This window comes from Ascaphus truei, chromosome 4, assembly GCF_040206685.1.
Source record: "Ascaphus truei isolate aAscTru1 chromosome 4, aAscTru1.hap1, whole genome shotgun sequence".
Taxonomy (NCBI): domain Eukaryota; kingdom Metazoa; phylum Chordata; class Amphibia; order Anura; family Ascaphidae; genus Ascaphus; species Ascaphus truei.
In genome coordinates, this window is record NC_134486.1 from 217696228 (window position 1) to 217724200 (window position 27973).

Below are 27973 nucleotides of genomic sequence, written 5' to 3' on the forward strand. Positions count from 1 at the left end.
TACAGTAATATTTCCATTTGCTATATATATATATTTATGTAACATCACCGGAAGAAGAGATCAGTGTATCTCGAAAGCTCGCACAAATAAAAGCATTTCGTTAGCCACAGAACGGTATCATCTATTTATTTTTTGATTTTATATATATATATATATATATATATATATATATTGCAAATGGAAATATTACTGTATGCTCATTTGCATGTCTTAGACAGGTCTGCAACTCCGCCTTTCACCATTATCACACAGCACTTCAACTGCAGCAAGGGATTCTGGGAAATGACATGCAAACGAGCACACAGTGCCACCTTTTGTCTCAAGCTCACATTACATGAACAACCCTTAAACCAATGCATGCTGCTTTAAACACAGCTTTTAAACATAGCCTGGGATGAGATGCAAAGCCAGTAAACCCGCTCACAGACAGTTTCGACCTTGTGGGTCTCTTCAGTGTGAGGTTGGTTGTACTGGCTCTGCTTGTTTGAAACTAAGTGTAGGTCTTCACCACACATTATTAAGGTTATGGTGGGTAAAAAAAAAGTGACAAAAAACCTCCACATTAAAGCATATAGCAAATTGAAATATTACTGTATGCTCATTTGCATGTCTTAGACAGGCCTGCAACACTGCCTTTCACCATTATCACCCACCACACAGCACTTCCACTACAGCAAGGGAGAGAGAGAGAGAGAGAGAGAGAGAGAGATAAAAAAAAATATGTATGTATGTATGCATAGGCAGTCCTCGGTTATCCAACGGAATCCGTTCTGGAAGTAACATTGGATAGTGAAACAGTTGTAAAGTGAGTCCCATGTTAATCAGTGGCGGTGAGCGTTGGATAATGCTCATTCAGGCGTCTGATGACGCAATCCGATGTTGAAAAATGGCCCATGGGGTTGCATTGTAAAGCTTGGATTTGACATTAATTGTAAAGTGAAACATTGGATAGCGAGGACTACCTGTACATGGAATGAAAAATCCCTGGCACTTACAGTAGTTGAACGGAAGCCTAAAATTTCACATCTGGCACCTATGATGCGATGCGTGCAGTACTGACTGACATGTTAGTCACTGCCGTGCAACAGTCACATGTCCATATCAATCAAGCCTTTGAGCTCCTTTCAAATGAATGGTGCGCAGCGCCCTCTTGATGTGGAGAATCATCACTGAAGGGGACTCTGTATCATCCCAAATGTGACCTATCTGTGCTGACACTTACCTTGGTGTGCATTTCATAAAGGACTTTGCCAAACCCATGTTCTGTTAGGGGGCTTCTTTTACCAAACTATCTGAGAAAATAATTCTGCTATTCAAAATTTATAGTAATTAGGACGGAGATATCAAACCGTTTAAACTATATCACACTATACTATACCTGTAGTCCATTATGTTTTTTGTTTTTATTTTAGCAAAATGGAAAATTACCGTGTTGTTTCACATTAAATTGTGTAATGAGAATGAAAATGATTGGCAGCTTGTACAGAACCAGATAAGGGAGGACTAGTCCTTTACTAGTCCTAAACTTGCAGCCCACTTCTACTTACCTTGATCTGCCACCTTGCGGATAGAGACGAGAACAAGCACGTCAAGACATGTATAACATAATGTACAGGGGGGACAGGATTGTGTGTGTGTATGTAATATACATGGGATAGTGGCTGTGTGTATAATGTTTGTAAAAGGGTGGTGTTAGCGTTTATTCTGATCTGGAGCTCATTTATTGGAAGCTTTACAGATTTAGCCTTGGTCCCAAATACCTTTGTTAGTCTTGTCAGTGTTTAAAAACTGTTTGCTTTGGGAAATCCAATTTTCAAGTCTCAAAAAGTTAGATTGAAGTACTTGTACATGTTGTGATCTACCTGATCGGTAGGAATGAAACCAGTTTCAAGCATGCTTCCCTATTCCAGAGCACTGGAGTTTGTTTAGCAAGATAACATGATCAACAGTATCAGAAACCTTTGTAAATTCTAGGAATATTGGTCCAGTAAATTGTCCCAGTTCCATTCCACACTGGTTCTCATTGCAAACTTTTAGCAGGATAGTTACCGTGGAGTGTTTGGGGCGAAAGCCAGATTGGAATTGGCTAGGGAAATCTGTCTTTGTATAGTAATCGCTTAATTGGGAGTGAACACATTTTTTCATGACTTTGGATAGAATTGGGAGAAGAGAGATTGTCCTGTAGTCTGAGACAGTGTTTTTGTCCCCACTTTTTTGAAGATTGGGACAACTCTGGCAGTTTTCCAGGTCTTAGGGATATGGCCTGCAGACAGAATAGAGTTGACTAGGGAAGCAAGCGGTTTGGCAATAGCTGGGGCACCAAGTCGTAGGAACTTAGATTGCAATAAATCATTTCCACATTGGCTGCTAAGTTTTAATTTGAGGAGCTCTTTTGTAATCTCTTCAGATACTGGGACAAATTGAAAATTGTGGGCAGTGTTGGGGGGTACTCAGAATGAGGTTCAGGTTTGTTGTTCGGGTTGCGTTTCGCTTATAAGTTAGTAGCACACCCCACAAAGTATTCATTGAATGCATTTGCAATGTCGGTGGGATTTGTCAGAGTAATATCCTCCTTAATGATATTACATGGTTGTTGATGTCTAGAAGGCAGGAATATATTGTTGACTTTCCAGAAGTTGGCTGGATTTGATGTTTTCTGGTGAAGATTGTCAAGTAATTTTGTGCTTTTGCGTGTCTTGTTTGAGGGGGTTGGCCTATGTGCATATATGTAGCCCTCCCTGCGTGGCTTATAGGGAGATTACATCTCATACTGTGTTTGGCTACTCGCCATGGGTTATCTTGACTCTGAGTGCTGAATTCAGGCGGCTGGGTGATGAAGCAGCATGGATGGAAAGTAATGGGCACTTTTATTTGTGTCCCCATGCAGGGGACCGCTCACACTCGCATAACAATGTTGTACTGTTTTTCATGGTTATTCATTAATACTGTGCTTCCATGGGTGACCGCACTTAACACTCCGAGAGAGTTATGCCCTCTTAGTTGCTTAACCTGTATGGGATCCGGCCCCCCTTTTGTTGCTTCGGAATAATCATCTGTATTACTCCAGTTACATTAGGCCCATTGCCAACAGTGCCTTTTTATGAGCCGTCACTTCCATACAGACATAGACGAGTATTAGTGCAAGTCCGCGGTTATAGTGGATTGAAAGACACTCGGGAGCCCTCTTTTTTGAGGCCCTCTGTGGCGTACCGTTTCCCCATCTCTTGAACCTGTTGGACTCCTTCTTCTGAGATCCTAACTTAAAAAGCACTGTCCCTCTCTACAATAATAATAATAATAATATAAATACAGGGGGGCCTAGTCTGTACTACTTTGTCGATCTCCATCTCCTCTCCCCGAGGCTCCTCTCCTCAAGTCCTCCAAGAATCTAACCTTCTCGACTCTTCTCTATCCCCTAAATACTCTTCCATGACGTCCGAATCCCCATAGCAACATAGGGAGGGACCCAGCAGATTCCAACCTGATAGTGACCCTTGAGATGAGTGGTTACATATATAGATAGTGTACAGTGGGGGGGTCGGGGGGGTGGTGTGTGTGTGTGTGTGTGTGTGTGTGTGTGTGTGTGTGTGTGTGTTCGCGTGTGTTCGCGTGTGTTCGCGTGCACATAAAATTTACAAAAACTTAAAAGTGATAGAAAATGCATATAGAATATAAACCCCTTTGCTACTGCAGACCTAAATCAGCTGAGGTGCAATTGAATTGTTTGAAAATGTACAAAATGAATTAAATGGTTTTAACTTGTGTGTAATCAAAGGGGGTTTGACTTGTAGATCATTTCCCTCAGGTATATTAAGACTTTCAACCTGCAACTCACATGATGATCCAACAAAGTAACCAGGAAGAACAAGGAGCTTTCTAAACAAGTCAGGGATAAAGTGATAGGCACAGAGTAGGATAAGGGTACAAGAAAATTTCAACGGCACTGATTATCCCTCTCGGCACAGTGAAGTTCATCATTAAGAAGTGGAAGGTGCATGATACCATCCAGATACTTCCCAGATCAAGGTGAAAGAATAGGAACATAATCTCCTATGCAAGGCTCACAAGGAATGTCCATGTAGAGATTTATGACATAATTGTTTTTCCACAAATACACAGCATATTTAAATTCAGACCTTCCATATCACTTGTAACCCTTGAAGGCCACTCTATGTGGACTCCCACTAACCTGTGAAGACAGGTATATTTTGTATGGGTGTCACTGGCTGGAGGTACAGTGGTGCAATAAAGGAGAAAAATAAGAATGAACTCACAAATTGCTGGAGGTCCAGGTGCTGTGGGGCGTGCTCCTACCGAGGAGATGCAATGCAGAAAGTTCGTGGGTGGCGGTGTAGCTGCCTTGGAAGAAAGCGTGGGACCAGAATTGCAAAATACTGGGTACAAAAAAGGTTTATTGGCACATAAAAAACAGCACAGCAGGTACTATGACGCGTTTCAGCTGCAACGGGCCTTTGATAAAGGCCCGTTGCGGCTGAAATGCGTCAGAGTACCTGCTGTGCTGTTTTTTATGTGCCAATAAACCTTTTTTGTACCCAGTATTTTGCAATTCTGGTCCCACGCTTTCTTCCAAGGCAGCTGCACCGCCACCCACGAACTTTCTGCATTACTTCCCAGATCAGGTTGCCCTCCCAACCTGAGCAGCCAGGAAAGCAGAAAACAAAGTTCTGTGTATGAGATGAGTCAGTGTTCACACATCAATAATAAGCCAGTCCCCTACACAAGAAAAAAGCCATTACTCAAAAATATTCGTCTTAAATCATGTATGGAATTTGTGGGGGGGGGGAGGGAAACGCACAGGTTATACTTCATACATGTGAGAAAAGTTTTTGTGGTCAAAAATAGATTTTTTTTTTTTTTTTTTAAATCTAAATGCCAAGTGTTGCGTCTGGCACAAACCCAAAACTGCACATCACAAAGACAATACCATCCCAACTGTCAAGCATAGTGGTGGCAACACCATGTTATGGGGATGTTTCTCTTCGGCAGGGACTGGGATGCCTGTCAGGATAGAGGGGGGAATGGATGGTGCAAAATACATGCAAATCCTTGAGGACATCTTAATTAGCCAAAACTCTGAAAGTGGGGAGGAAAATCATATTTTAGCAGGATAAGGACCCAAAGAACAAAGCTAAATCCACACTGGAGTGGTTGAGCAAAAAGAGAATTAATATTTTTGACTGGCCCAAAGTCCTGACTTGAACCCATTTGAACATATATGGCGAGACGTGAAGATTGCAGTTCATCGAGGCGGAGGGTCTGTGTGTGTATATATAATGTATAGGAGGGGGAGGGTCTCTCCTCTTTCATCTGCACTCTGCCCCCCCCCCCTCCCTCTCTCCCCACTACAGCCACCTGCCTCTGTCTGTCGGCCAGGATGGAAAGTGCTACCATTGCAATGTCGTTACCGCACATTTCCGGCTTTCCGCATGGCCGGGGGTGGGGGAGGGGATATTTTGTCCTGATGGAGATATGTTTGGTGGATGCATTCCTACATGCCCGCACCACGGCCGCCAACCTCTTCACACCCTGTAGTCCTGTTGTGGTCCACTGCCTCCCTGCTCCCAACCACCACTCCCCCCTCCTTCTGTCGATGGTCACTCGCCTGATGTAAATTGCCATTCACCATAGGCTGATTTTAAATATTCAGTGCTGCTTGCTAATTTTCAACATAGGATCAGGGTCTAATAGGTAGCATACGGTATACCAGTATTACTCATATACAGTTACCAACGTGTTATTTTTTTTTTATTTTTTTTTTTTTTTTTTTTTTACATATAATATTTAATCTTCCCTTTATGCTACTTTACTTGTGCTACAAATGCCAGGATTTCTTTTTTTTTTTTTTTTCTGCATTGCAATGAAAGCAGATTCTATTTGTGGACGTGCCAAATCAGCACACGCTGTTTAAGTATTGTAGTTTACAGTTTATGTTGCTATGTGAATAAGAAGGTAGAAATCTGGTACAGTATATGGGTTCTTAGTTAGTTGCTGTTATTGACTTGTTTTTCAGTAGTTGTTCATAGCAACGATATGTTGATCATGTTACAGACCAGTATGAACAGAACATGTAAAAAAACCCTCTACTTCACCTAGACACAGCTCTCCCTCTGCATTCATACTGTGCCCTAAATCCACACCCACATATATTGGTCCCTTTGTCATTAGTAGTGTAGCTGGGACCCCGGTTTCCCTCCCCCCCCCCCAATTGGTTGTGGGGAAGGGGGATGTGCACCTAGGGAACGCTCCGATAATGGAGGTTCCGCGCAGAGGGAGCCGCCATGTTAGGTTGGCGCCAGCGCAGACTTGGTCCGGCCGGAGGTTGTGCATGCGCAGGGCAGGGACAAAAGCCCACGAAGGAGGAGAGCTCGGGGAGGAGGGGAGTTAGGTGACTAAGGGTCTTAGCAGCCCCCGCGTTTCCCCCGTGGCGCGCCAGAACCAATCAGATACGAGATTAGGGAGGAAAAGGAAGTGGTGGGGTGCACGAGGGGTCAGAGCTAGCTGTCGGAGGAAAGAGAAGGAGCTCCGGTGTAGGGAGGCAGCCGCCCCTACCTAGGCCGCATACCCCAAGGCCAAGTTAGACCCTGAGCCCCAGTAGCGTGCAGCGGAGCTAGGGACTGGCCATAGTCAGGTTCCGGATTCCCCCCTACTGTGCTACGAATTCTACCAGGACAGTGCTAACTCCGCGGGAGGCCTGGGACCAGGCCCCGCTACTCAGTCGCAGCGTGTCTGGGTGGGATCGCCCCGGACACATACGGGTGATGCCATCAACGCCCTCGCCGATCCTTTGTGAAGATAGTTGCAGAACCGGGTACAGGAGTGCCCAGCAGGTAAACGTCAAGTGCACCAACGGTAATATTCCTACTCCGGGACACAGTGGCTGCGCAGTCACACACTTATACATCCACTGACTCACTTGAGGGGGGTGGGGAGCGGATTCTAAGAGGGGACTGGACACGGGGTGGGATCACCCGGTGGAGGGAGAGGGAGAGGGAGCGTTTAAGGACGCTGGTAGTAGTGTCTCCTCTAGAGGGGCACCTGTGATTACGTTGCTGGTTGCTATAAGTAAAACATATTGGTTACGGTATTGCTGTGTGTGTGTGTGTGTTCATGTACATAAGTTCCGGCGAAGACCCACTTCCCCTAGGGCGGAAGCTATCGCAGGTGGAGGCGCTGCACCAAGTCATAAGTATTGTGAGCACCCCAGGCTCTCCGTGGCAGAGGCTTAGGCCCTGTGAGCCTACCGGTTATATAGCACATGGTAGTGGTCTGTGTTTGATAGGAAGCAGGACTACATTTGGAGGCGAGCTGCTGAAATCCAGAACAGGACAGGCTTTCAGCAAGGCTGAGCGGGAAGAGTGAAGTGCACCTTCCGTGCAAGTACTGGAGAGAGTAGGGCATGTAATACCAGGGGTAGTCAGGGGAGCGTGGATTCCCTCACAGTACGCCCTGGGTGCCCTAAGAAGGTGTTGTAAGATGGGTGTATGGCTATTGGTGTCCTAGTCCCTTGAGGCAGATAGTGTGAGGCAACTGGGGGGGTTAGCCTGTTAACTTGTCCAGGGACCATGGCCCAGGGCCTGCACTATGAGTGGCCAAAAGTAGGAGACGCCCGTACTTAGGGAGATGCACGGTACACTAGCCAGCACCCACATAAAACACACCACAGAGTACTTGTAGGAACCATCAGCGAGTGCGGTGCACAGAGAAGGAGTTCTGCCTAGCCTGGGGTATGCCACATCATATCAGTGGGTAAAGCACAGAGAGATAGTATGCAGAGAGCATCAGAGAGTGGCAGTGAGTACAGTCGGTGTCCAGGAACGAGTTTTGCACTAGACACTGAGAATAGCGGTGACATACATTTGGTGGGCTCATCAAAGATGGCGGCCGTCACTACATGTGCTCCACGGAGCAAGAAATAGTCCAAAATGGCGACAGCAGCGCCATCCACGGCCCAGCAGTTAGCAGTCGAGCTAAAATGACGATTCCCGCCAATCCTGGAGCGCGCACGTGAATCGTGCAAAGAGACTGTGAGAGAAATGTGGAGGGAGATGTGCAGGGGTTTGGCGCCAAACCCAGATCCCCTGGAAAAGGAGCGGCGCGAAAGCCGAAAGCCCACCCACCTGTGCTGTGACTGGCCAACAGACAAGGCCACGTCACACTGAAAGAAGGAGTGCCCCTCTTGTTTCTACCAGAGGGAGGGGGCACAAGGAGAGCCAATCAGGAGCGTCCACCCCTGCGAAGGGAGGGACAGGAAGTGAGAGCGAGGAACTTCACTTTTGCCTGACTGTTGAAGAGCAAGGAGCTGAAACACTGAACTGTTACACTCCTGAACTAAAAATGTCAGAGCTAAGCATGACCACGTTCCAGTTCCCAGGAGGCTTCCTGGTAGTGGAACTCGACGGCCAAGAGTACCTCCGGTCCCTGTGCATACACTGCAGGACACCCAGACCGGCCCCAAGCACGAAGGCACGATGCTCTCAATGTGGCACGTTCTACTTGTGGCCTACTGAACCGTGGCCCATGATCAAGACCCCTCGGGGTACCTCTCCGGGAACACTAACGGAGGTGGCAGAGACGACCGACGAGGCTGCCCTAGTTCCCTGCACCCCTGCCGAGGTGGGAACCAAGGCCCAGCCAACTACAGAGCCAAGCGGAGATCCGGCGGAGAAGAGCGCGACCGCAGTGCAGGTACCAGAGCGGGCCCGTTTCGTACAACTACCCACTGGCGGTGCCGCAAAAGACCCAGGTGACTCCCTAGCGGAAGATCCGACCAAGTGGTCTTCGGAGGAAGAAGATGGCGTCTCATCGGTGGTGATGCGCCTACCGGCGAACCACCCCAGCTGTAACAAAGATGGCAGTCCACTTACCGAAGAAAGGGAGCAGACGAGTCCGGACACCTCCCGACGGCGAGCGCTGGTGCGGCCTGAGACGGCGTCGGAGGCGGATCCAGAGGGACCCGAGTACATCAGCCTGCAGCGGAGCGGTAAGGAGACTCCACCACCCCCTTACTCCCGCCAGACGAAGACGGCCCCTGCAGAGGACGAGAAGGAGAGGCGTGCGGCCGACTTACCCGTCCGCGGACCGGATGATAGACCACCGCCCTTCCGGTCCTCTACGCACTTCCGGTGCGTGACCACGGAGCGGATGGGGATTCTGCGGGCGACCATGATGACATCACTTCCGGGTCCGACTGGAAGAGAGGCCCGGGACCGTTGTTCTCCCCAAGGAGAGCAGCTATGGCCGCTGCCATGGCCACCCTGCGTAGCCAAGGTCCTTCCAGAGGATCGCGGGGCTCAGCAGAGAGGGCAAGCAAGAAACTGCCCACTGGTCACGGGATTACCCGCTTGCTGGACATGGGACTGGACATTGCCCCAGCCTCTAGCGCCCTTGCCCCGGCCACTGCCCCTGCCCCGTCACGAGTATTACCACCGGGACCTAGCAGGGATAAGTTAACAAAATACCCCAAGTACTCCAAGGACTTGCGGGATTGGGAGTTAAGCGATGAAGGATCTGATGGGGAGATACCGTATGCAAATGTAATTCGTATACCTAACGCTGTACCATTTTCTCCTGTATCTAGAGGGAGGGCCCGAGGGTCCTGTACTACTGCTGAGGTCGAGACTGTAAGCACAGTGGTCAACAAAATGAACCCTACTAGGTACTTCAACGCCAAAGGGAGAAGAGTTTGCTCGCGCTCTACAGAGGCGGGTACGTCCGGTGTCTCATCACAGGTGGAGTCGGAGGTAGATACTGGTAGCCCCTTATCAGAGTACGAGCACCGTGACAAGTGGTGGGCACCCCTGTTCACTGGGTACCACGCAGGTATGGACCGCACCAGGTTCCTGTTAATCAGGAACAACATAGTTGATCATTGGTGGGCGGTAGGTGCCTATACTCAGGAGGTGGCGGATGAATTAGAACACCGGTACCAGGAGATAGAGCAGAAGGTTATTCTTCCAAAAGGGCCTAGTATTCTGTATGACGATATTGCTCCGGTAGAACCAGAGTTTTGGGTACTCCCAAGCAGGGCGGGCCATAAGAAAATGACCAAGTTTAGCCGGGCAGACAGAGCCATAGTGTTCCGGTATAGACAGTCCCACGGTATGAGTATCCTTATGTGCCTGAACCCATAATGAGAGAAATTGAAGAGAACCGAGACAGTTGGCTCAGGGAGGCTGTACAAGAATACTTAAGAACAAAGTTTGGTAAGGGGGGTTTCCATAACGAGGACCGAATCAGTGAGGTGGTCCGGGTCTGGAGTATAGGACGGTGCATATACATGCACAGTGTAATCTACCGGCCAGAGTCTGGGTCGGTACAGCCCTATTATATAACTGTAACTGACCATAATGGGAGAAAGGCCAGGAAGCCTGACCCAAAGCACTATTACTAGTTGGTTCTCCCCATTGGGAGTACCCGGCTACTGTTACTGTTACGCCACCTGGTGGGTGGCTCAATAGATAACCTGTCTTGCACTGTGTTTGTTTCCCAGGTTTGTTCTCCGCAGGATGGTGCTGCTAAATCTAGGTCCAAGTGGGGACCATTGGATTCCACCAGAGGGAGAGTGTAGCCCCTGTAACAATTAGTGGGCTACCAATCCTTCTCCTACTGGAGTAAGCCCTGGTATGGGCAGGCGCCAGTAGCAATCATGGGTTTTCCCCCCACCAAGCCCTGCCTGGAGTGATAGAGGTAGGCCCCTGACTCTGTAGCAGGCCTGAGACAGAGGGGAGGTCCTGCTGACATCATAAGGGGCAGGGCTGTATCTATTTAGTGGGCTGCTCCTTTTTGTGTCTGTTCTGTTTTGTTGGAGTGTCAGTCTGTTGGAGAGTTCAGTTGATGTTGAGTCTGAGAGTCTGGGAGGAGGAGAGTCTGACAGTCTGTTGCAGAGAAAGAAAGATGTGACAGTTGGGAGAGTGGAGAGTGCAGGAAACAGGAGAAAGGACACTCAGCCATACAGACTAGAGCTGATAGCACTATAGTGCGTGGACCAATGCCCCTCACCCTGCTGAGTGGGTAAGGGGGGGAGATCTTCCCTCACCCAGAAAGTATATCCTGGAGGTGGGGGTTGGGGTATTGAAGCCCCTAACCTGCCCATCCTGCTAGGGTACAGCCTGGAGGAGAGGAGAGGAGGAAAGGCCTGCAATTATACATTTGGAGTGCACTACTGTATATGAACTGCTGTGTGCCGCTGTGCATGAAGGGTTGCTGTATCATTGTGCAAGGACAATAAAGAGTGCTGCTATTTTATACAAAAGACTGTGTGGAGTTTAAGATCACTCGCCCTGGGACCAGGGCTTCTTCTGGGAGGATCTTAACCTATTCCTATAGGTCTCGCCAGAAGATGGAAGCGCTGCACCACCACTGTTGCTAGAGAAGATGGAGGCATATACCCCAGAGCCTGGCCCTGTTATCCCCCACACCAACTCAGGCCCTCCTGTTCCAAGCAGGTATGCACCACCATACACATGTAGCCAGCCCTCAATAAACTTTAGAGGCACGATCTGTGTCTTGGGGGGGGGGGAGGGGGGGACATGGGCTACATTTGGAGGCGCTGCTGAGATCTTAGACCTGGGGTGCCCCCCCAAGAAAAAAATATCGCCATGGCCCTTCCTTCGCGTCAAGAAATACGCGACTGGGCACGAAAAATGCGCACGCCCACCCGCCACGCAGTGGCGGTGACCCGAGTACCCATGGCTTTACCCTTAGAGACATTGCAAACGGGCTTACGACAACTCCCGGGTTTTGCCAAAGCCCGTCTGGTAGACGTACTCATAGATCAAGATGCTAAGTGGAACACCTTGCTAGTAGATTGTCGGCGAGATCTAGTAGTCCTCGAGCCTACCGCCCCTCAATATCTGCCGCTTCCAAACTCTCCGTCCGGCGGCAGCGCCTTGGTCTATCCCCTTCGGCAGCCCCCTGTGGGGGAACTAGGTGACGACGACCCGACGCTCCCCTTTGCTCACTACCCCGCGACAGAAGCGGGTAGCTGTCCGTCCGAATGTAGCTACCCCGGGTCTAGCGCCTCCGAAGAAGCTGGTATACGTAGTGACATGCTGCAGAAACTCAATGACAAGATAGACCAGTTAACCACTCCATCCAGTTTACCGCCGTTAGTAGAAGCTCTTACCCTGGCCATGCATTCTCAAAGCTACCGGAAGTTAAAGGCCTTCTCGGGGACTTTACCTGTACCCATGGGTCAGGACGGGATAGACCCTTGGAAGGAGCATACTAGGGGAGTAATGGAAGAATGGTCTTGTACAGACATAGTGAAACGCCAGCGGCTCATGGAGTGCTTGAGACCCCCGGCCTCCACTTTGATCAATATCCACCGAGAGCAGTACCCCGATCTGACCGCTCGTATGATGATTGAGTTTCTCGTCGAGGCCTATAGTGCGACCGAGGATGATGGGGCCTTGTGGGCTAAGTACTACGCCATCAATCAAAAGGAGGGAGAAGATTTGTCTGCCTATATCCACCGCGTGCAAATCTCCCTGGGACCCCTCCTGCATCATATATACTTGGCCGCCTCCCAGATGGATGAATACCTCCGCAAACAATATCTACAGAGGTCCTGTCCCACTCACGCTATTGCAAACATGATTCGCGATAATCTCACTCGAGGGGGGAGGACGGGATAGACCCTTGGAAGGAGCATACTAGGGGGGTAATGGAAGAATGGTCTTGTACCGATGTAGTGAAACGCCAGCGGCTCATGGAGTGCTTGAGACCCCCGATGTCCACCTTGATCAGTATCCACCGAGAGCAGTACCCCGATCTGACCGCTCATATGATGATTGAGTTTCTAGTCAAGGCCTATAGTGCGACCGAGGATGATGGGCCTTGTGGGCTAAGTACTATGCCATAAATCAAAAGGAGAGAGAATATTTGTCTGCCTATATCCACCGCGTGCATATCTCCCTGGGTCCCCTACTGCATCATAAATACTTGGCCGCATCCCAGATGGATGAATACCTCCGCAAACAATATCTACTGGGGTCCAGTCCTACTCATCCTATTGCAAACATGATCGCGATAATCTCACTCGAGGCCCCCCCCCTCGTTTATCAAACTATTACAGCAAGTCAAAGAGCATGAAACGCATCTCATGCTTCACTCCCCACAGAAGTCTAAAGCAGCCAGCAACCCTAAACCCAAAGGGAGTGCTGAGAAGAAGGAAGAACCGCCGGATAAACCAGGCCCGGAGAGACCGAAATACAGTGGCCGAACCTCGCCTCCGTATGACCGCTGTACCACCTCCCGAGATATGTCCTGCTATAAATGCGGGAAAAAGGGACACATCTCTTACGATTGTCGGATGGGGGACTCTCGCCACCGGAGCCCGTCACCAAAGACGTTCACGCCCCAGGCCATGATATGTGGTGTATACGCGATCAGCCCCGAAACCCCTGTTTCCACCCAAAGTGGCGACGAACCCGAAGAGGAGAGTAACCACGTGGGGCCAGTAGCGCTGATCTGAGTACTAGTAGATGGTATCTATTCCTCTGCCCTGCTGGATACAGGATCCCAAGTAACCATCATATATCGAGGATTCTACGATCGACACCTCCAGAAGCGTCCTCTGAAACTGGCGGGGCATATCAAAGTAAGAGGGCTGAGCAATGACGACTACCCTATTGATGGCATAGTGACCGTGGACTTGGAGATACAACAGCTCAACACTGGGAAGTCGCATCCCATGAAGGTGGATGCCTTGGTGTGTCCGGAACCCAAAGAGACACCTAAGTATCCAATCATTCTGGGTACGAATGCGGACATTGTACAAGCCGTCATCCGGGCCTATCTACACGAAACTAACGAAATGCCGATGTCCAGCCTACAGCTACAACTGGTCCAGGTGGATCCAGATTCCCCCCCGGCCCCCGCGGAGCACCACGGACTGCTGTTCTGCGGCCGGGCAGGGCTGACCCGGCTCTTACCGGGAGAAACACAGAGGGTACCCGCCTGGTGTGCATATGCGGAACGAGTAGGCAAGGAGCAGCTCTTTTCTCTCGAAAGCACGCCCGAAGAAGATGTCCGCCGAGGATATCGGCTAATACCGGAATTTCGGGATTGGCCGACCGCTATCCCCCGTCGAATTTATGTGATGGTCCAAAATCTTTCACCCTTTCCCATGGCCATCGAAGCGGGGCAAAGGATAGGGAGGATTTACCCCGTCAGCTCAATGAATGAGGCCGTACAAGTAAAAGCCGCCCGAGTGGAAGATCACGGAGCGCCGCTAGACTTCGACTACGGCTCGTCCGGACTGTCGGATACCTAGAAAGAGCGGTTGCGAGTACAGCTGGAGGAGAGACGACCAGTATTCTCTACCGGAGAGATGGATGTGGGGTGTAGCCGACACGCCCAACATACCATTCGGATGACTGATACCAAGCCCTTCAGGGAACGTTCCCGTCGGCTCGCCCCCAGGGACATGGAAGATGTACGCACGGCCCTCCATGAGATGGAAGAAGCCGGGATCGTTACAGTCACAAAGCCCTTACGCCTCGCCCATCGTGGTAGTGCGAAAGAAGAATGGGACGGTGAGGTTATGTGTGGACTATCGAACCCTCAACAACCGAACCGTACCGGACCAGTACAATCTTCCCCGTATAGAAGAAATCCTGGACGCTCTACATGGAAGCAAATGGTTCAGTGTGTTGGACCTATGGTCCGGGTACTATCAGGTACCTATGAACCATAAGTACCAAGAGAAAACTGCTTTCATTTGCCCCTTGGGGTTCTACCAATTCACCCGTATGCCCCAAGGCATATGTGGTGCCCCCGCCACCTTCCAGCGGCTAATGGAGAAGACTTTAGGGGACCTGAACCCCCAAGAATGTCTCGTGTATTTGGATGATATCATAGTCTTCGGGAAGACTCTGGAGGAACATGAGGCTCGACTCCTGAAAGTACTTGACCGATTAGCTCAAGAAGGACTTAAGCTGTCTTTGGATAAATGCCGTTTCTGCCGGACATCGGTGACTTACGTGGGACACATAGTGTCCGCTGAGGGAATCGCCACGGATCCAGCCAAAATAGAAGCCGTCGTCAACTGGCCCCGACCTGACAATGTAGGGGAGTTGCGATCGTTCCTGGGGTTCTGCGGATATTATCGCAGGTTTGTGGAGGGGTACTCCCGACGGGTCAAAGCCCTCAACGGCCTCCTCAAGATATATCCGGAAGACACCGGCCGGAAGGCGACGCCTGCCCGACAACCCTTCGGGGACAAATGGACGACAGAGTGTGAACAAGCCTTCCAGGACCTAAAACAGAGTTTAATCGCGGCTCCCGGGTTGGCCTATGCAAATCCCGAACAACCATATATCTTACATGTGGATGCTAGTCTGCAGGGACTAGGGGCGGTGTTACATCAAATATATCCAGAGGGACTACGACCCGTAGCTTATATCAGCCGCAGCCTTACTGTCAGTGAACAGAACTACCCCGTGCACAAACTGGAATTCTTGGCCCTCAAGTGGGCCATTGTCGACAAGCTTAGTGACTATTTGTATGGTGTGTCATTCGAGGTGCGGACCGACAACAATCCACTTACCTATATTATGACCTCAGCCAAACTCGACGCGGCCGGCCATCGCTGGTTGGCTGCCATGTTCAATTACAATTTCACCCTGAAATATAAGCCCGGGCCCTTGAATATTGGAGCTGACGCCCTGTCTAGGCGACCAGGGTTGGCCACTACCCCCGAAGAAGACCAATGGGAAGAAATCCCGGGACCCGGAATAAGAGCGCTAAGTTGTACCGCTGCCATAGTCAATGATCAAGTGGCATTCTCAGAATTAAGGGTGACTGACTCTCTAGGATGCACATCCAACGCTATACCGGAGGCTTATCGGGATCCCAGTGGCATGCACGTTACTCCAGACAAGATCATAGCCTGGAAAGATATGGTACGCTACCAAGAGCAAGACCCGGTCGCAGGGGCCATTCGCTATGCTATCCGGCAAAATCGCCCGGCCCTCCTCAGGCAAGCGCCGGGGGATGTAGGAGGTATACTAATGCGGGAAGCCTACAAGTTCGAGCTAAAAGACAATCTGCTGTACAGGGTGGTAGAGTATCATAACCACCCAAATAGGAGACAACTAGTACTACCCAAAAGACTACATTACTTGGTACTGAGGGCTCTACACGATAAACATGGTCATTTGGGAGTTGATAAGACTTTCGGCCTAGTGAGAGATCGATTTTTCTGGCCCAAAATGAGAGAAGCAGTAGAGCATCACTGTCGACGGTGTGTGCGGTGTATTCGGAGTATTCAGACATTGCCCACCAGGGCCGCCCCAATGGGCCACTTAAAAAGTACAGGGCCTATGGACTTAGTGTGTATGGACTTCCTATGCATTGAACCTGACAGCCGCAGCATAGGCAATGTGCTGGTAATCACGGATCATTCACCCGCTACGCCCAGGCCTTTCTGACCAAAGATCAGAAAGCCATTACGGTGGCCAAGGTGCTCTGGGAAAAGTACTTTATGCATTACGGGCTCCCTCAACGACTTCATTCCGATCAGGGAAGAGACTTTGAAAGCAACTTAATAAAAGAACTGCTGAAAATCTTACGCATCGCTAAGTCTCGAACTAGCCCCTACCACCCCAAAGGGGATGCATTGCCGGAACGGTTCAACCGCACGTTATTGGACATGCTAGGCACCTTAACGGGGGTGGAGAAGACTGAGTGGAGTAGACACGTGGAAACACTAGTACATGCCTACAATTGCACGCGACATGACTCCACGGGATTCTCTCCGTACTGCCTCATGTGTGGACGAGAAGCGCGACTGCCGGTGGATATACGATTGAGAGTCTCCACCGATGAGGTACATAACACTACTCATTTCCGATATGTACACTGGCGACACACTTTATTCGAGCTCGGCTAGTCCCACGAATTCGGGTATACCCGGGTGTATTGAGGTTTGTGACTGTTTTCTGCCCGAGTATATTGGGTTATTTTCCAGGCAGGGATTGAAGCATTTTATTCCCGCTGGCTGCAATACTGCACAGTATGTATATATATATATATACTGCATTATAATTCATGCCATCTGGTAGACACGCGAAGCATTGCAGCCTATTAAATCCTAATCATTATCATTTAACAGATCAGCCGCCCGTCAGCCAGGCATGAACCCAGGCTGGGAAGGCAAACGCAACGGGGCTTGTCAAGAGGTGAGGAGCGGCGCATTCCAGGTATCTGCCAGGTACATACTGGGTATTTGCTCGAATAAAGTGTGTCGGTGCAGTACAGCGATTGCAAGAGAATCTGCAGCGGGCCTACTTACAACGGAGAAATCTACTGAAAAACTGAACGCCGGGAATAAACGGCGGTACAATCACAAAGTTAAACACAGAGACATGAAACCCGGTGATGCGGTGCTCCTCCGTAACCTGGGAGTGCCGGGAAAACATAAATTCGCTGACCGATGGAGGGAGGGAGTGTACGAGGTAGCCTCACAAATGCCCGGCCTTCCGGTCTACAGCATCAAGGACTCGGAGGGTCGGGTGAAGACATGGCACCGTAATCATTTGCTCCCTATTCCCCGAGTGGAGAAGGGGGATTTGGAGTGGCCTGCATCCTCGTTGGATGGGGAAGGGACCTTGGAAGACGACATGCCAGGGAACTCAACCGTTCGGGAAGATCCACAAGAGGGAACCTCTCAAAGGGGCTCTCAACAGCGCGTAACTCCCGGCGGAGCTACGGGTAAAGGGCGCGGGGAGCATTCACCCCAGGGGGTGGCTCCGTAAAAGTCGTCACTGGACCCACTGAGCCCGTGTTTTGCACCGAGTCAGGATAATTTAGAGACTGTAACCCTCTCAAGGGAAGAACTCAAGATTCAAGACCAAAATAGTCACTTCCCCAAGGGAGTGACCGATCAATCGTTAAGGAACGGGCAACCTCCCATGAGGATGGCCTACAATCAGTTTGGGGCACCCCACTATTAGTCTCAGCAGTGGGCCCGCAGCCGCGTGCAATCAGTAATTGTGATGTTTAGCGAAATGTACAATCTGATTTAAGAGAGTGATATGGCTTGTGTTATGCAATTTTTCATTATATAAATGTTGTACCAGTTTAAAGGTATTGTCCAAGCGGGGACGTTGGAATCCACAGGGGGGAGGATGTAGCCGGAACCCTGGTTTCCCCCCCCCCCCCCAATTGGTTGCGGGGGTGGGGGATGTGCACGTAGGGAACGCTCCGATAATGGAGGTTCCGCGCAGAGGGAGCCACCATGTTCGGTTGGCGCCAGCGCAGACTTGGTCCGGCCGGAGGTTGCGCATGCGCAGGGCAGGGACAAAAGCCCGCGAAGGAGGAGAGCTCGGGGAGGAGGGTAGTTAGGGGACTACGGGTCCCAGCAGCCCCCGCGTTTCCCCCGTGACGCGCCAGAACCAATCAGGTACGAGATTAGGGAGGAAAAGGAAGTGGTGGGGGGCACGAGGGGTCAGAGCTAGCTGTCGGAGGAAGGAGAAGGAGCTTCAGTGTAGGGAGGCAGCCGCCCCTACCTAGGTCGCATACCCCAAGGCCCAGTTAGACCCTGAGCCCCAGTAGCGTGCAGCGGAGCTAGGGACTGGCCATAGTCAGGTTCCGGATTCCCCCCTACTGTGCTACGAATTCTACCAGGACAGTGCTAATTCCGCGGGAGGCCTGGGACCAGGCCCCGCTACTCAGTCGCAGCGTGTGTAGTTGGGATCGCCCCGGACACCTACGCGTGATGTCATCTACGCCCTCGCCGATACTTTGTGAAGATAGTTGCAGAACCGGGTACAGGAGTGCCCGGCAGGTAAGAGTCAAGTGCACCAACGGTACCATTCTCACTCCGGGACACGGTGGCTGCGCAGCCACACACTTATACATCCACTGACTCACTTGAGGGGGGTGGGGAGCAGATTCTAAGAGGGGACTGGACACAGGGTGGGATCACCCGGTGGAGGGAGAGGGAGAGTGAGCGTTCAAGGACGCTGGTAGTAGTGTCTCCTCTAGAGGGGCACCTGTGATTACGTTGCTGGTTGCTATAAGTAAAACATATTGGTTACGGTATTGCTGTGCGTGTGTGTGTTCATGTACATAAGTTCCTGCGAAGACCCACTTCCCCTAGGGCGGAAGCTATCGCAGGTGGAGGCGCTGCACCAAGTCATAAGTATTGTGAGCACCCCAGGCTCTCCGTAGCAGAGGATTAGGCCCTGTGAGCTTACCGGTTATATAGCACATGGTAGTGGTCTGTGTTCGATAGGAAGCAGGACTACAGTAGCATCATATTATGTCAGAACTAACACTCTCAGCGTGCCATGTTGCTAATTAGGGGATCAGAACAATTGTTCAGCTATTTGACAACATAGAAGAGAAAATAATAGATTGAAAATAAGGAGGCATTTTATTCAAAAGCTGTAAATGAATTCACCTCAATCATATTCAGTATGTTAATGGACATTGGGTTTTTATTATTTTACAATGCAAGCAAAATGTTCCGTTTCGGGAAAGCACAGAGTAGGCCTTGGTCATTAGTCCTCCTTTGCACAATATAATTACAAGCGCTTAGATCCAGGGGCATCTTACCTTCCATCTGTTTTATTATTTCCTTATTTAAGCTTCTGCTGCCAAACAACTGATGTTTCTAATTATACCCTTGACAAGGCCCAGTATGGAAGCAAAACACGTCGACTGAGCTACAGTATGAATTGAAACTCAGCTATCTGCTGAATGATATATTCATTGTGGTTTTTAATTGGGCTTTTACTTTTCTATAATTGAATGTTCTGCTAAATTAATGGTAGCCATTTTGGGGTTAAATGAATGCACAGATAGGGATTACGTGTTGCTTCTATTTGTAGTTAATGATATATTGACATGTACTGTAGCTCATTCATAACGTGAAACCGCCCTTGACTTGTGCCACTTTTCATTGAACATCAAGTTGTTTTACCCCCATTATAATTTTCTTAGTACAAGATTATATACGTCTACGCAAAGGACTTGAATGTAGATGCCACAGAGTATTGTTTTAATGGTAACTAGTAAAATGGCTTTCTATACCACAGGGGATTTCACTTTAAAGAGCTGGTATTGTAAAAATATGTTTCTTGTTCTCGTGTAAGGATCCGTAGTGATTGCTTTTAAATGCATGGTTTTTTTAAATATTAAAAAAGAGAAATATCTGGGCGTTAACTCAATATTGTGTAAAAGTGTAGAGAAAATATGATACCAGAAAGATACTACCTTCGCGAAGGCACGCAGGGTGCCCCCAGAAAATGAGTCTCATCCCGAGGCTCAACCCCACCAGGATCTATCCCGGATCCTCAAAACATGCAAAAGAACAAACAATAGGGGAGGACACAAATAACAATAGAAAATAGACAAAACAATGTTTGCACACATTAAATGGAGACTGAAAATCTCCCAGCTGTATAAGTACCCAGAGTAGAGCTCCAAGGGAATTCCCCAGTCAAAGCACTTACAATGGTACAGACAGTACTGTACTGAATATTGGTGAAATGAGGATGGATATAAAATATGTATATTGCTCACACGGCCGTGTGTGAGTAGCAATCCTATAATGGGTCTCTTGTGTGTGGGCTTCTAAATAGTGGCCACGTCTAGGAATGGTGGTCTTCACCTAGGTGTAGGTATGTGCAGAGAAAAATACAACTCGGTGCAAATTAATGAGTTTATTACAGAAAGAAAGGTAACTCCACACTTACATATATAATATTATAGGATTGCTACTCACACACGGCCGTGTGAGTAATATACTTATTTTGCATTTATCCTCATCTCACCATTATTCATTACTGTCTGTACCATTGTAAGTGCTTTGACTAGGGAATTCCCTTTGAGCTCTACTCAGGGTACTCAAACGGCTGGGAGAATTTCAGTCTCCATTTAATGTGTGCAAACATTGCTTTGTCTATTTTCTATTGTTCATTGTGTGCTCCCCTATTTGTTCTTTTTTTAAATATTATTATAAAGTGAATTGAACACGGCTTCCTATCAAGTGCAATACATTTGACACTTCAGGCTTCTTCTTAGCCTAGCAGTTCCTTTATTCCGTATCAGATACTGTAGATACTCCATGTATCTAGTGATATTCATGTTGGGGGTAGACAGTTTAAAAAGCATATCACACGAATTGTAGACCGCACTCCCACACATGGGAAGGATGTTTATCCAGGGAATAATCTGATTGCCAATATTTGGAGTCAGGAAGGAATTTATTTTTCCCCTTATGAGATATCATTGGCTGATATTTCACTTGGGTTTTTTGTTTGCCTTCCCCTGGATCAATATACTGTAAGCAGGGATATAGGATAAAGTATCTGTCGTCTACATTTACTGTATCATAGGTTGAACTTGATAGAAGTATATCTTTTTTTTTTTTCAACCTCATCTACTGTGCAACTCTGTGGTATACAAAATGTAAGTAATATCAGACTCTGATCCAATATATTTAAAAAGTGCTTAGAGAGACAAACGCCTCCAATATCTGTCAAAAGTAATAATGCGGCAGAATAAATCTGGTCCTCCAGCACACACAAAAAGAGGCAATATACAGAATAATGGGAAAATGGTAGACTTTTCTGTAGTGTAAAATTAAGACAAACTGATATACAAGAGAAGCAGACCTCATCACATTGCAGAGGTGACATACCCAATAGTCCACATGAGAGAGACATATGAGAGGCCTCCCGCTCTTATTCTTATGGACTATTGCAGGGGTGCGCTAAGTTTTTGGTGTGTGCCCCCCTGCCTGGGAGCCCCAGCGTTCGCACCCCCCTAGCTTAAAATGACGCAGGTCATGTCATATGACCCCACAGCGTCATTTGACACGCGTTGTCATGGCGACACATCATGTCATTTGGCAGCACGTCGCCGAAGGCCCGTCAGGCAGCAGGTAAGGGACGTTACAGAGGCATCATGCCTCCCCTCAGCATTTAATTTAAATGCCTTGGGGAAGGGCGCGGGGCCTCTGTAACCGCCGCGCCCCCCCTAGCAAATCTTTCTCCCCCCAGTTTGCGCACCGCTGGACTATTGAATATGTTACCTCTGCATTGGTGAGCACGGCATTTTTGTATATGTGTTTGTATGCTTTTTGTACTATAGTAATGTGAGCATCAACTAACAACTATTTTTTCATTGTTCTTTTTATTGCCACATTTAAATGCATTGTTGCTCAGCAGGAATCCTTGAAACGACCCGTCCATGTCATGTCACTACTGTGCAATTGTAAACTCATTGTAGGTTGTGATACATTGTAGCAGCTCAACATTAAAGTTCTTTATAGATTCCATTATCGTGTATGAAGCTTTCGAGATCTGCTCCATTTTGAGATACTGTTTAATTTATTCCTGTAGGACAGTGAATACGAACCCTTTATATATGTGTCAAAAATGATGCTTGACCTTGAGGTGTTATGCAGGGAGCGGTTTGTTTCCCTTTTTTTGTAGCGGGATGGTTGGTCCTGCATTTTGTCTGCAAGGCTCTTGATTCTTGGCACATGTTTCTATGCTAAAAGCAGAGTCCTAGTTGAACATAGTTTCCTCACTGAGGTGGTTGCACACCTCTTCCCCCATCACTGACTGTGTATTCCGTTCCACCTAGTCCACCTCACTTAACCTCGGACTCAAGAATGGAGAAGGTCAGTGACAAGATCAGACAGCCGGAGTGTCGGCTCGCATGCTGCTGCTGGCCAGAATTGACATCCGTGCTACAGGGTGTCCATCATTTCTTTAGGAGGATACTGTGCTATTTCCTTTTACCTGTTGCTAATCTTCAGTTTGCTCTAAAATTACAGTAGGTGACCTCATATTCCTTTATTATCAGAATATCATTGTCTATGGGGTGGTTTAAAAAAAAACATAATCAGCAATGATTAGAACCAATACAATGGCTAAAAACTAGTAGTAGTCCGCAAAACCCATAGACCGGTCTCGGCTCTTCTTTCTGTTGTGATAGAGCATTTTATGAGAAGTTCAACTAAATCCATACAGAAAAATAACGCGATCCATGCAGAGGGACCAGCATAAAACACCATGGATACCATTGCCTGTCTGTGAACTAGTGACTGTGAGCTTGCTATAGGATTAACAAAAAAACTGGTGTCTCTCTCTCCTCAGGTCTCATGCGTTCTCGTGTTAAGGGGGCAGACGCAGCGCAATCTAAAGTGCTCACGTTCCTTGACAGCCACTGTGAATGTAATGAGCACTGGTTGGAGCCCCTCCTGGAGAGAGTAGCGGAGGTAAATATCTTATTGTGACTAGTGGAGTTCTGTAGCTCTGTGGAAATTTGTATTAGTTAAATAAGCAGTGGCATTTTCCATGTTTAAGTAATGGCTGTGATTTGAAACAAACTATACAACAAAAAGCCCTTAGTTGATTCAATCACACATCCGTACGTAAAATTGTATGCAATGGTATTTTAAGACACTGACTAGTGTTATAATTAATCAAGCTGTTTTCTCCCCACTTAAAGTGCGTATTGCCTTAATCTCTTATTAGTAGCAGTATAGCATTCCTTGATTCCGTGTTTCAGTGACTTGCAATGCATTGGGAAGAGAACGCTTTCAGGGCCAGACTAGCCTGCAAAGGATAGCACAAGGAAAGCAATAGTAGAAGGGTCAATCTGTCTGGTTAGATGTGCAATATCTACAAATAAGTGTTTAATGAAACATCGAAAGGAGGAAATAAGTCTTCACTAATTCCATAGTTGCCGTAATTTGTGTTGAGTTTTATGTCATTTTTAGAATGGGATATCACAATTACAGTAAGTGTGTGGTGAGGATAAATAAAATAATGAACGTAAAGACAACTTGTACAAAAATGTCTTAATGAGTCTAAGTGGGACAGTAGAGGCAGTTGTGCTACCAAACAATCTTCTCAGCCTACAAAATCGCACAGCCCGTGCTGTTTTCTCCAACCTCTAATTTTGAGCCTCTTGCTCTCCCTCTTCCCACATCACCCTTGAGCTCTCTCGCTCTTTCCCCACGTCGCCCTTGCGCTCTCTCTCCCCACGTCGCCCTTGCGCTCTCTCTCTCCACGTCGCCCTTGCGCTCTCTCTCCCCACGTCGCCCTTGCGCTCTTGCCACGTCGCCCTTGCGCTCTCCCTCCCCACGTCGCCCTTGCGCTCTCTCTCCCCACGTCGCCCTTGCGCTCTCTCTCCCCACGTCGCCCTAGCGCTCTCTCTCCCCACGTCGCCCTAGCGCTCTCCCCACGTCGCCCTTGCACTCTCTCCCCACGTCGCCCTTGCGCTCTCTCCCCACGTCGCCCTTGCGCTCTCTCTCCCCACGTCGCCCTTGCGCTCTCTTCCCACGTCGCCCTTGCGCTCTCTTCCCACGTCGCCCATGCGCTCTCTTCCCACGTTACCCTCGTGCTCTCTTCACACGTTACCCTCGCGCTCTCTTCTCACGTTACCCTCGCGCTCTATTCCAACGTTACCCTTGCGCGCTTTCTCTTGCCACGTTACCCTCGCGCGCTCTCTTGCCACGTTACCCTCGCGCGCTCTCTTGCCACGTTACCCTCGCGCTCTTTCTCTCTCTTCCCACGTTACCCTCGCGCTCTTTCTCTCTCTTCCCACGTTACCCTCGCGCTCTTTCTCTCTCCCCACGTTACCCTCGCGCTCTCTTCCCACGTTACCCTTGCGCGCTCTCTTCCCACATTACCCTCGCGCTCTCTCTCTTCCCACGTCACCCTCGCGCTCTTTCTCTCTCTTCCCACGTCACCCTCGCTCTCTCTCCCCACATTGCCTTTTCTACCTGGGTCTGAAACTTCTGTGCGAATAGTAAACATTTGAGAATCGATTCGACATTCTGTCCTAACCGCCTATAAATATCCGTCTGCAAATTAAATTTTGTTAAAAACCATGCAAATAATTTGCAACTCGAATTTTGACACACATGCCGATCTCTATTCACCATTGGATTAACATAATTGGAAAAAATAATTTTAAAAGTGCATTCATGCTTGTTTACGTTTTTCAATAATGAAAGTATATTTCGCTCTGCAATTTATTTTTTATTGATGTCTTCAGTAAATACTTTGGATCTTTAGTGGGGCGCATTTAATATGACTGTCCACATGGTTGTCCTTTGCGGAAATACCTTCACTTTTACATTACTGGTTTGGTTTACATGTGGTTGTATAGACGAGTATGAGGTAAGTTTCAGTAGGAGAAGAAGCCATTGTCAGGGCAGTTTCAAGAAATGGGCATTTCTCTATTGGCTTTACAGCCTACTATTGAATAGTTAAATATTATGAAGCTTTAATAATTTGTGATTGGAAGTTCTAATTTAGGCTTATTACTGTATGTTGTGCTTAAATCAAAGCGGTTTATGTATCAAGGAAAAAGGGATGCAATGCTGTAACAGAACTATTGCACCAGATGTACGACGGAAAGAAAATCATGTCAGTGAGATTTTATTATTTCATTATTTTGGTGCAGCTTTTCTGTACCCCCAAATAAAATACTATTGAAATCAATTTAATTTTTTCTTTGATAAATTGTGAAATGTGAATATTCATTGATCTGATCTTTGATTGTGTTATTGCTGACATATACGGGTAGAAATGATCTGAACAGCAGAACTGGATTACTTTGATTCAACTATCTCCCTATAACCAATTACCAAGTTTAATTTGTTATTTTATGTATTGCACCAACTATTTCTTGTAAATATACATAGTGTAAAAGTGATCACATGGAATAATGTACAGTACCAGGAGTAGGAGCAGATATAAAAGTAGGAAAGATTGTCAAACTGCTTACAATTTGCTCCCCTCCTTCATTAAATAGCAGGTGCCATTACAGAATAGAACAAAAGACAGAAAAGCTACATCCAATATGACAAAAATACACAGTGAAATACTTATATATTGTCTTGAAAAGGGGTCATTTAGTTAAACCCTTTGGCCAAAACGATATAAGCCTGCAAGCCACATAAAGGCATGACCATTGCCATACGCTTTGGCCAAAGGGTTTAACTAAATGACCCTTTTTCAAGAGAATATATAAGTACTGTATCTGACTGTATTTTTGTCATATTGGATGCAGCATTGGGCTTTTCTGTCTTTTGCTGTATACATTTGGCCACGATCAGTAGCACTTTTCACACACACACACACACACACACACACACACACACACACACACACACACACACACACACACACACACACACACACACACACACACACACACACACACACACTCCCACATATATACACACACACACACACACACACACACACACACTATGTGGTATGTTGTATGTTTTGGGGTTTCTTGAGCTTGCTCGGATTTTGTTTGTTTATTAGCCATTACAGAATAGTAATGGCTGTCACCATTTTAGTTTGTATGGGTAAATTGTATGCAACATCTCTTCCCCCGGCCAACAGAATAGGGGCCACACGAAAGTCTCCCAAATGTATGTGAGATGGTGCATTAAAGTGCAGGGGACGAGGCAGTCATCCGTGCAGGCTGGTTCGGTGAACAATAGAAAGAACTAGAGCACCAGGAATTTTTATAACTTATTATAACTGTCCAAAAATACAACTTCTTTTGAATATGCAGACAACATTCCCAAAGAGGCACAATCTTTCTTTTTCCGTAACTTCAGGGCAATGCATTTGCCCAGTGATTGGCCACTGCCGCCTCCACTGAGACCCATTGGCAGGGTGCCCTCATGCTTGAGGCTGCACACTATCCCCATAACATAGCTTAATGCTCCCCTCTTTTGAGGACAGCTTTGACTCTATCCCTCTGGCAGCTATGGGGTGATACTCTTAAGGACCTATCACTAAGAAACCTATGATGGAGTGCTTTGCCATCCTCTTTTGTGGGTATGATGCACCGGAGGATCATATAGGGGAACCCTAGAATTGGTTGTGACATTTTCCCTCACTGGAAAATAACAAAGGGGCTTCTACCCTAGTTACTTACTATAAACTGCGTGCATATTTACAGATGAGACCCCCTCCTCTTGTTCCTCCAGGGAGTTCTTATCCCCGCCTATTTATGGCCTTTCTCCCTACCCCTGTCTCTGGGCAGAAGGGCGAGCTTAGCCTATGCCGAGTCACCTTGGATCAGGTAGCCCTTCAAGCATATTCTGAACGCAAGGAGTGGCCCAGCACCTGCCTCATCACTTTGCAACATTTGCATCCTAGCTACTTGCAACATATTATCTAAGGGCCATTACTAGGATTAACTCTTGATCTCCCTGTTAACCCATTAGGCCGAGCTCACACTGGCTGTTACGGCCGCACGCTCCTGCAGCCCAGTGATCTGTGCTCAGGCTTCAGGAGTTGGGTCGTGGCATTTGGGGGCATGTCGGGGGGGGCGTGACGAACGCGCCACGAAGCTGGTTCGCCTTTATTTGCTGAACCAGCTCACGTGACGCGACTGCAGCCCCAAATCTCAATTTGGGTTGTGGCAGCAAAATGTTGCAGCGTCAACGCTGTACTTTGCCGCCACAAGCAGTTTCTAGTGTGACAACTGTCATCCATTAGACTCAGAGTGGCGAACGTGCGCGCGCGCACTTCGTGTAGCAGGCAGTGTGAGCTGGCCCTTAGACTAGTTAGGATCCCACAGGGGTGCTACATGTATATTGTGAAATATACAAAGACAATTAGAATAATTGCAATTGCATTAGGTCCATGATAGACAGGGTAGGTGAATGTGTTTAATGACCGTTTGGTGTAGTTCTTGATGTCTTCTGAACTGCTGAAATCCTCTATCTAGGCTTGCAGATTTCTAATTTTCCACCGCGTGGATTTGTTGCACCTGAATTTCGTGCATTGATGTTTGCTTCTGCAGGGCTAAACAACAATAAATTGCAGGAACACAGTCAATATATAGGATTTACATAATTATCACAAGGGGAAACTGATTCCTTATTTGTTTCACAGATAGAATACACGTCAACATACTGTTCATCTGAATCCATTTATAATGTATTTAC

At 47.9% G+C, this 27973-nt stretch overlaps 1 protein-coding gene across 2 annotated transcripts in view; it reads left to right on the forward strand.

The window, feature by feature from the left end:
• The window catches only part of GALNT2 (polypeptide N-acetylgalactosaminyltransferase 2), a 363681-nt gene that overhangs the window by 204114 nt on the left and 131594 nt on the right, over nucleotides 1-27973 (forward strand). For both annotated transcript variants that reach the window (XM_075596873.1, XM_075596875.1), the window contains exon 7: nucleotides 23139-23260. In XM_075596873.1, coding sequence (XP_075452988.1) covers nucleotides 23139-23260 — 122 coding nt within the window. The remainder of the gene's footprint in view (nucleotides 1-23138; nucleotides 23261-27973) is intronic.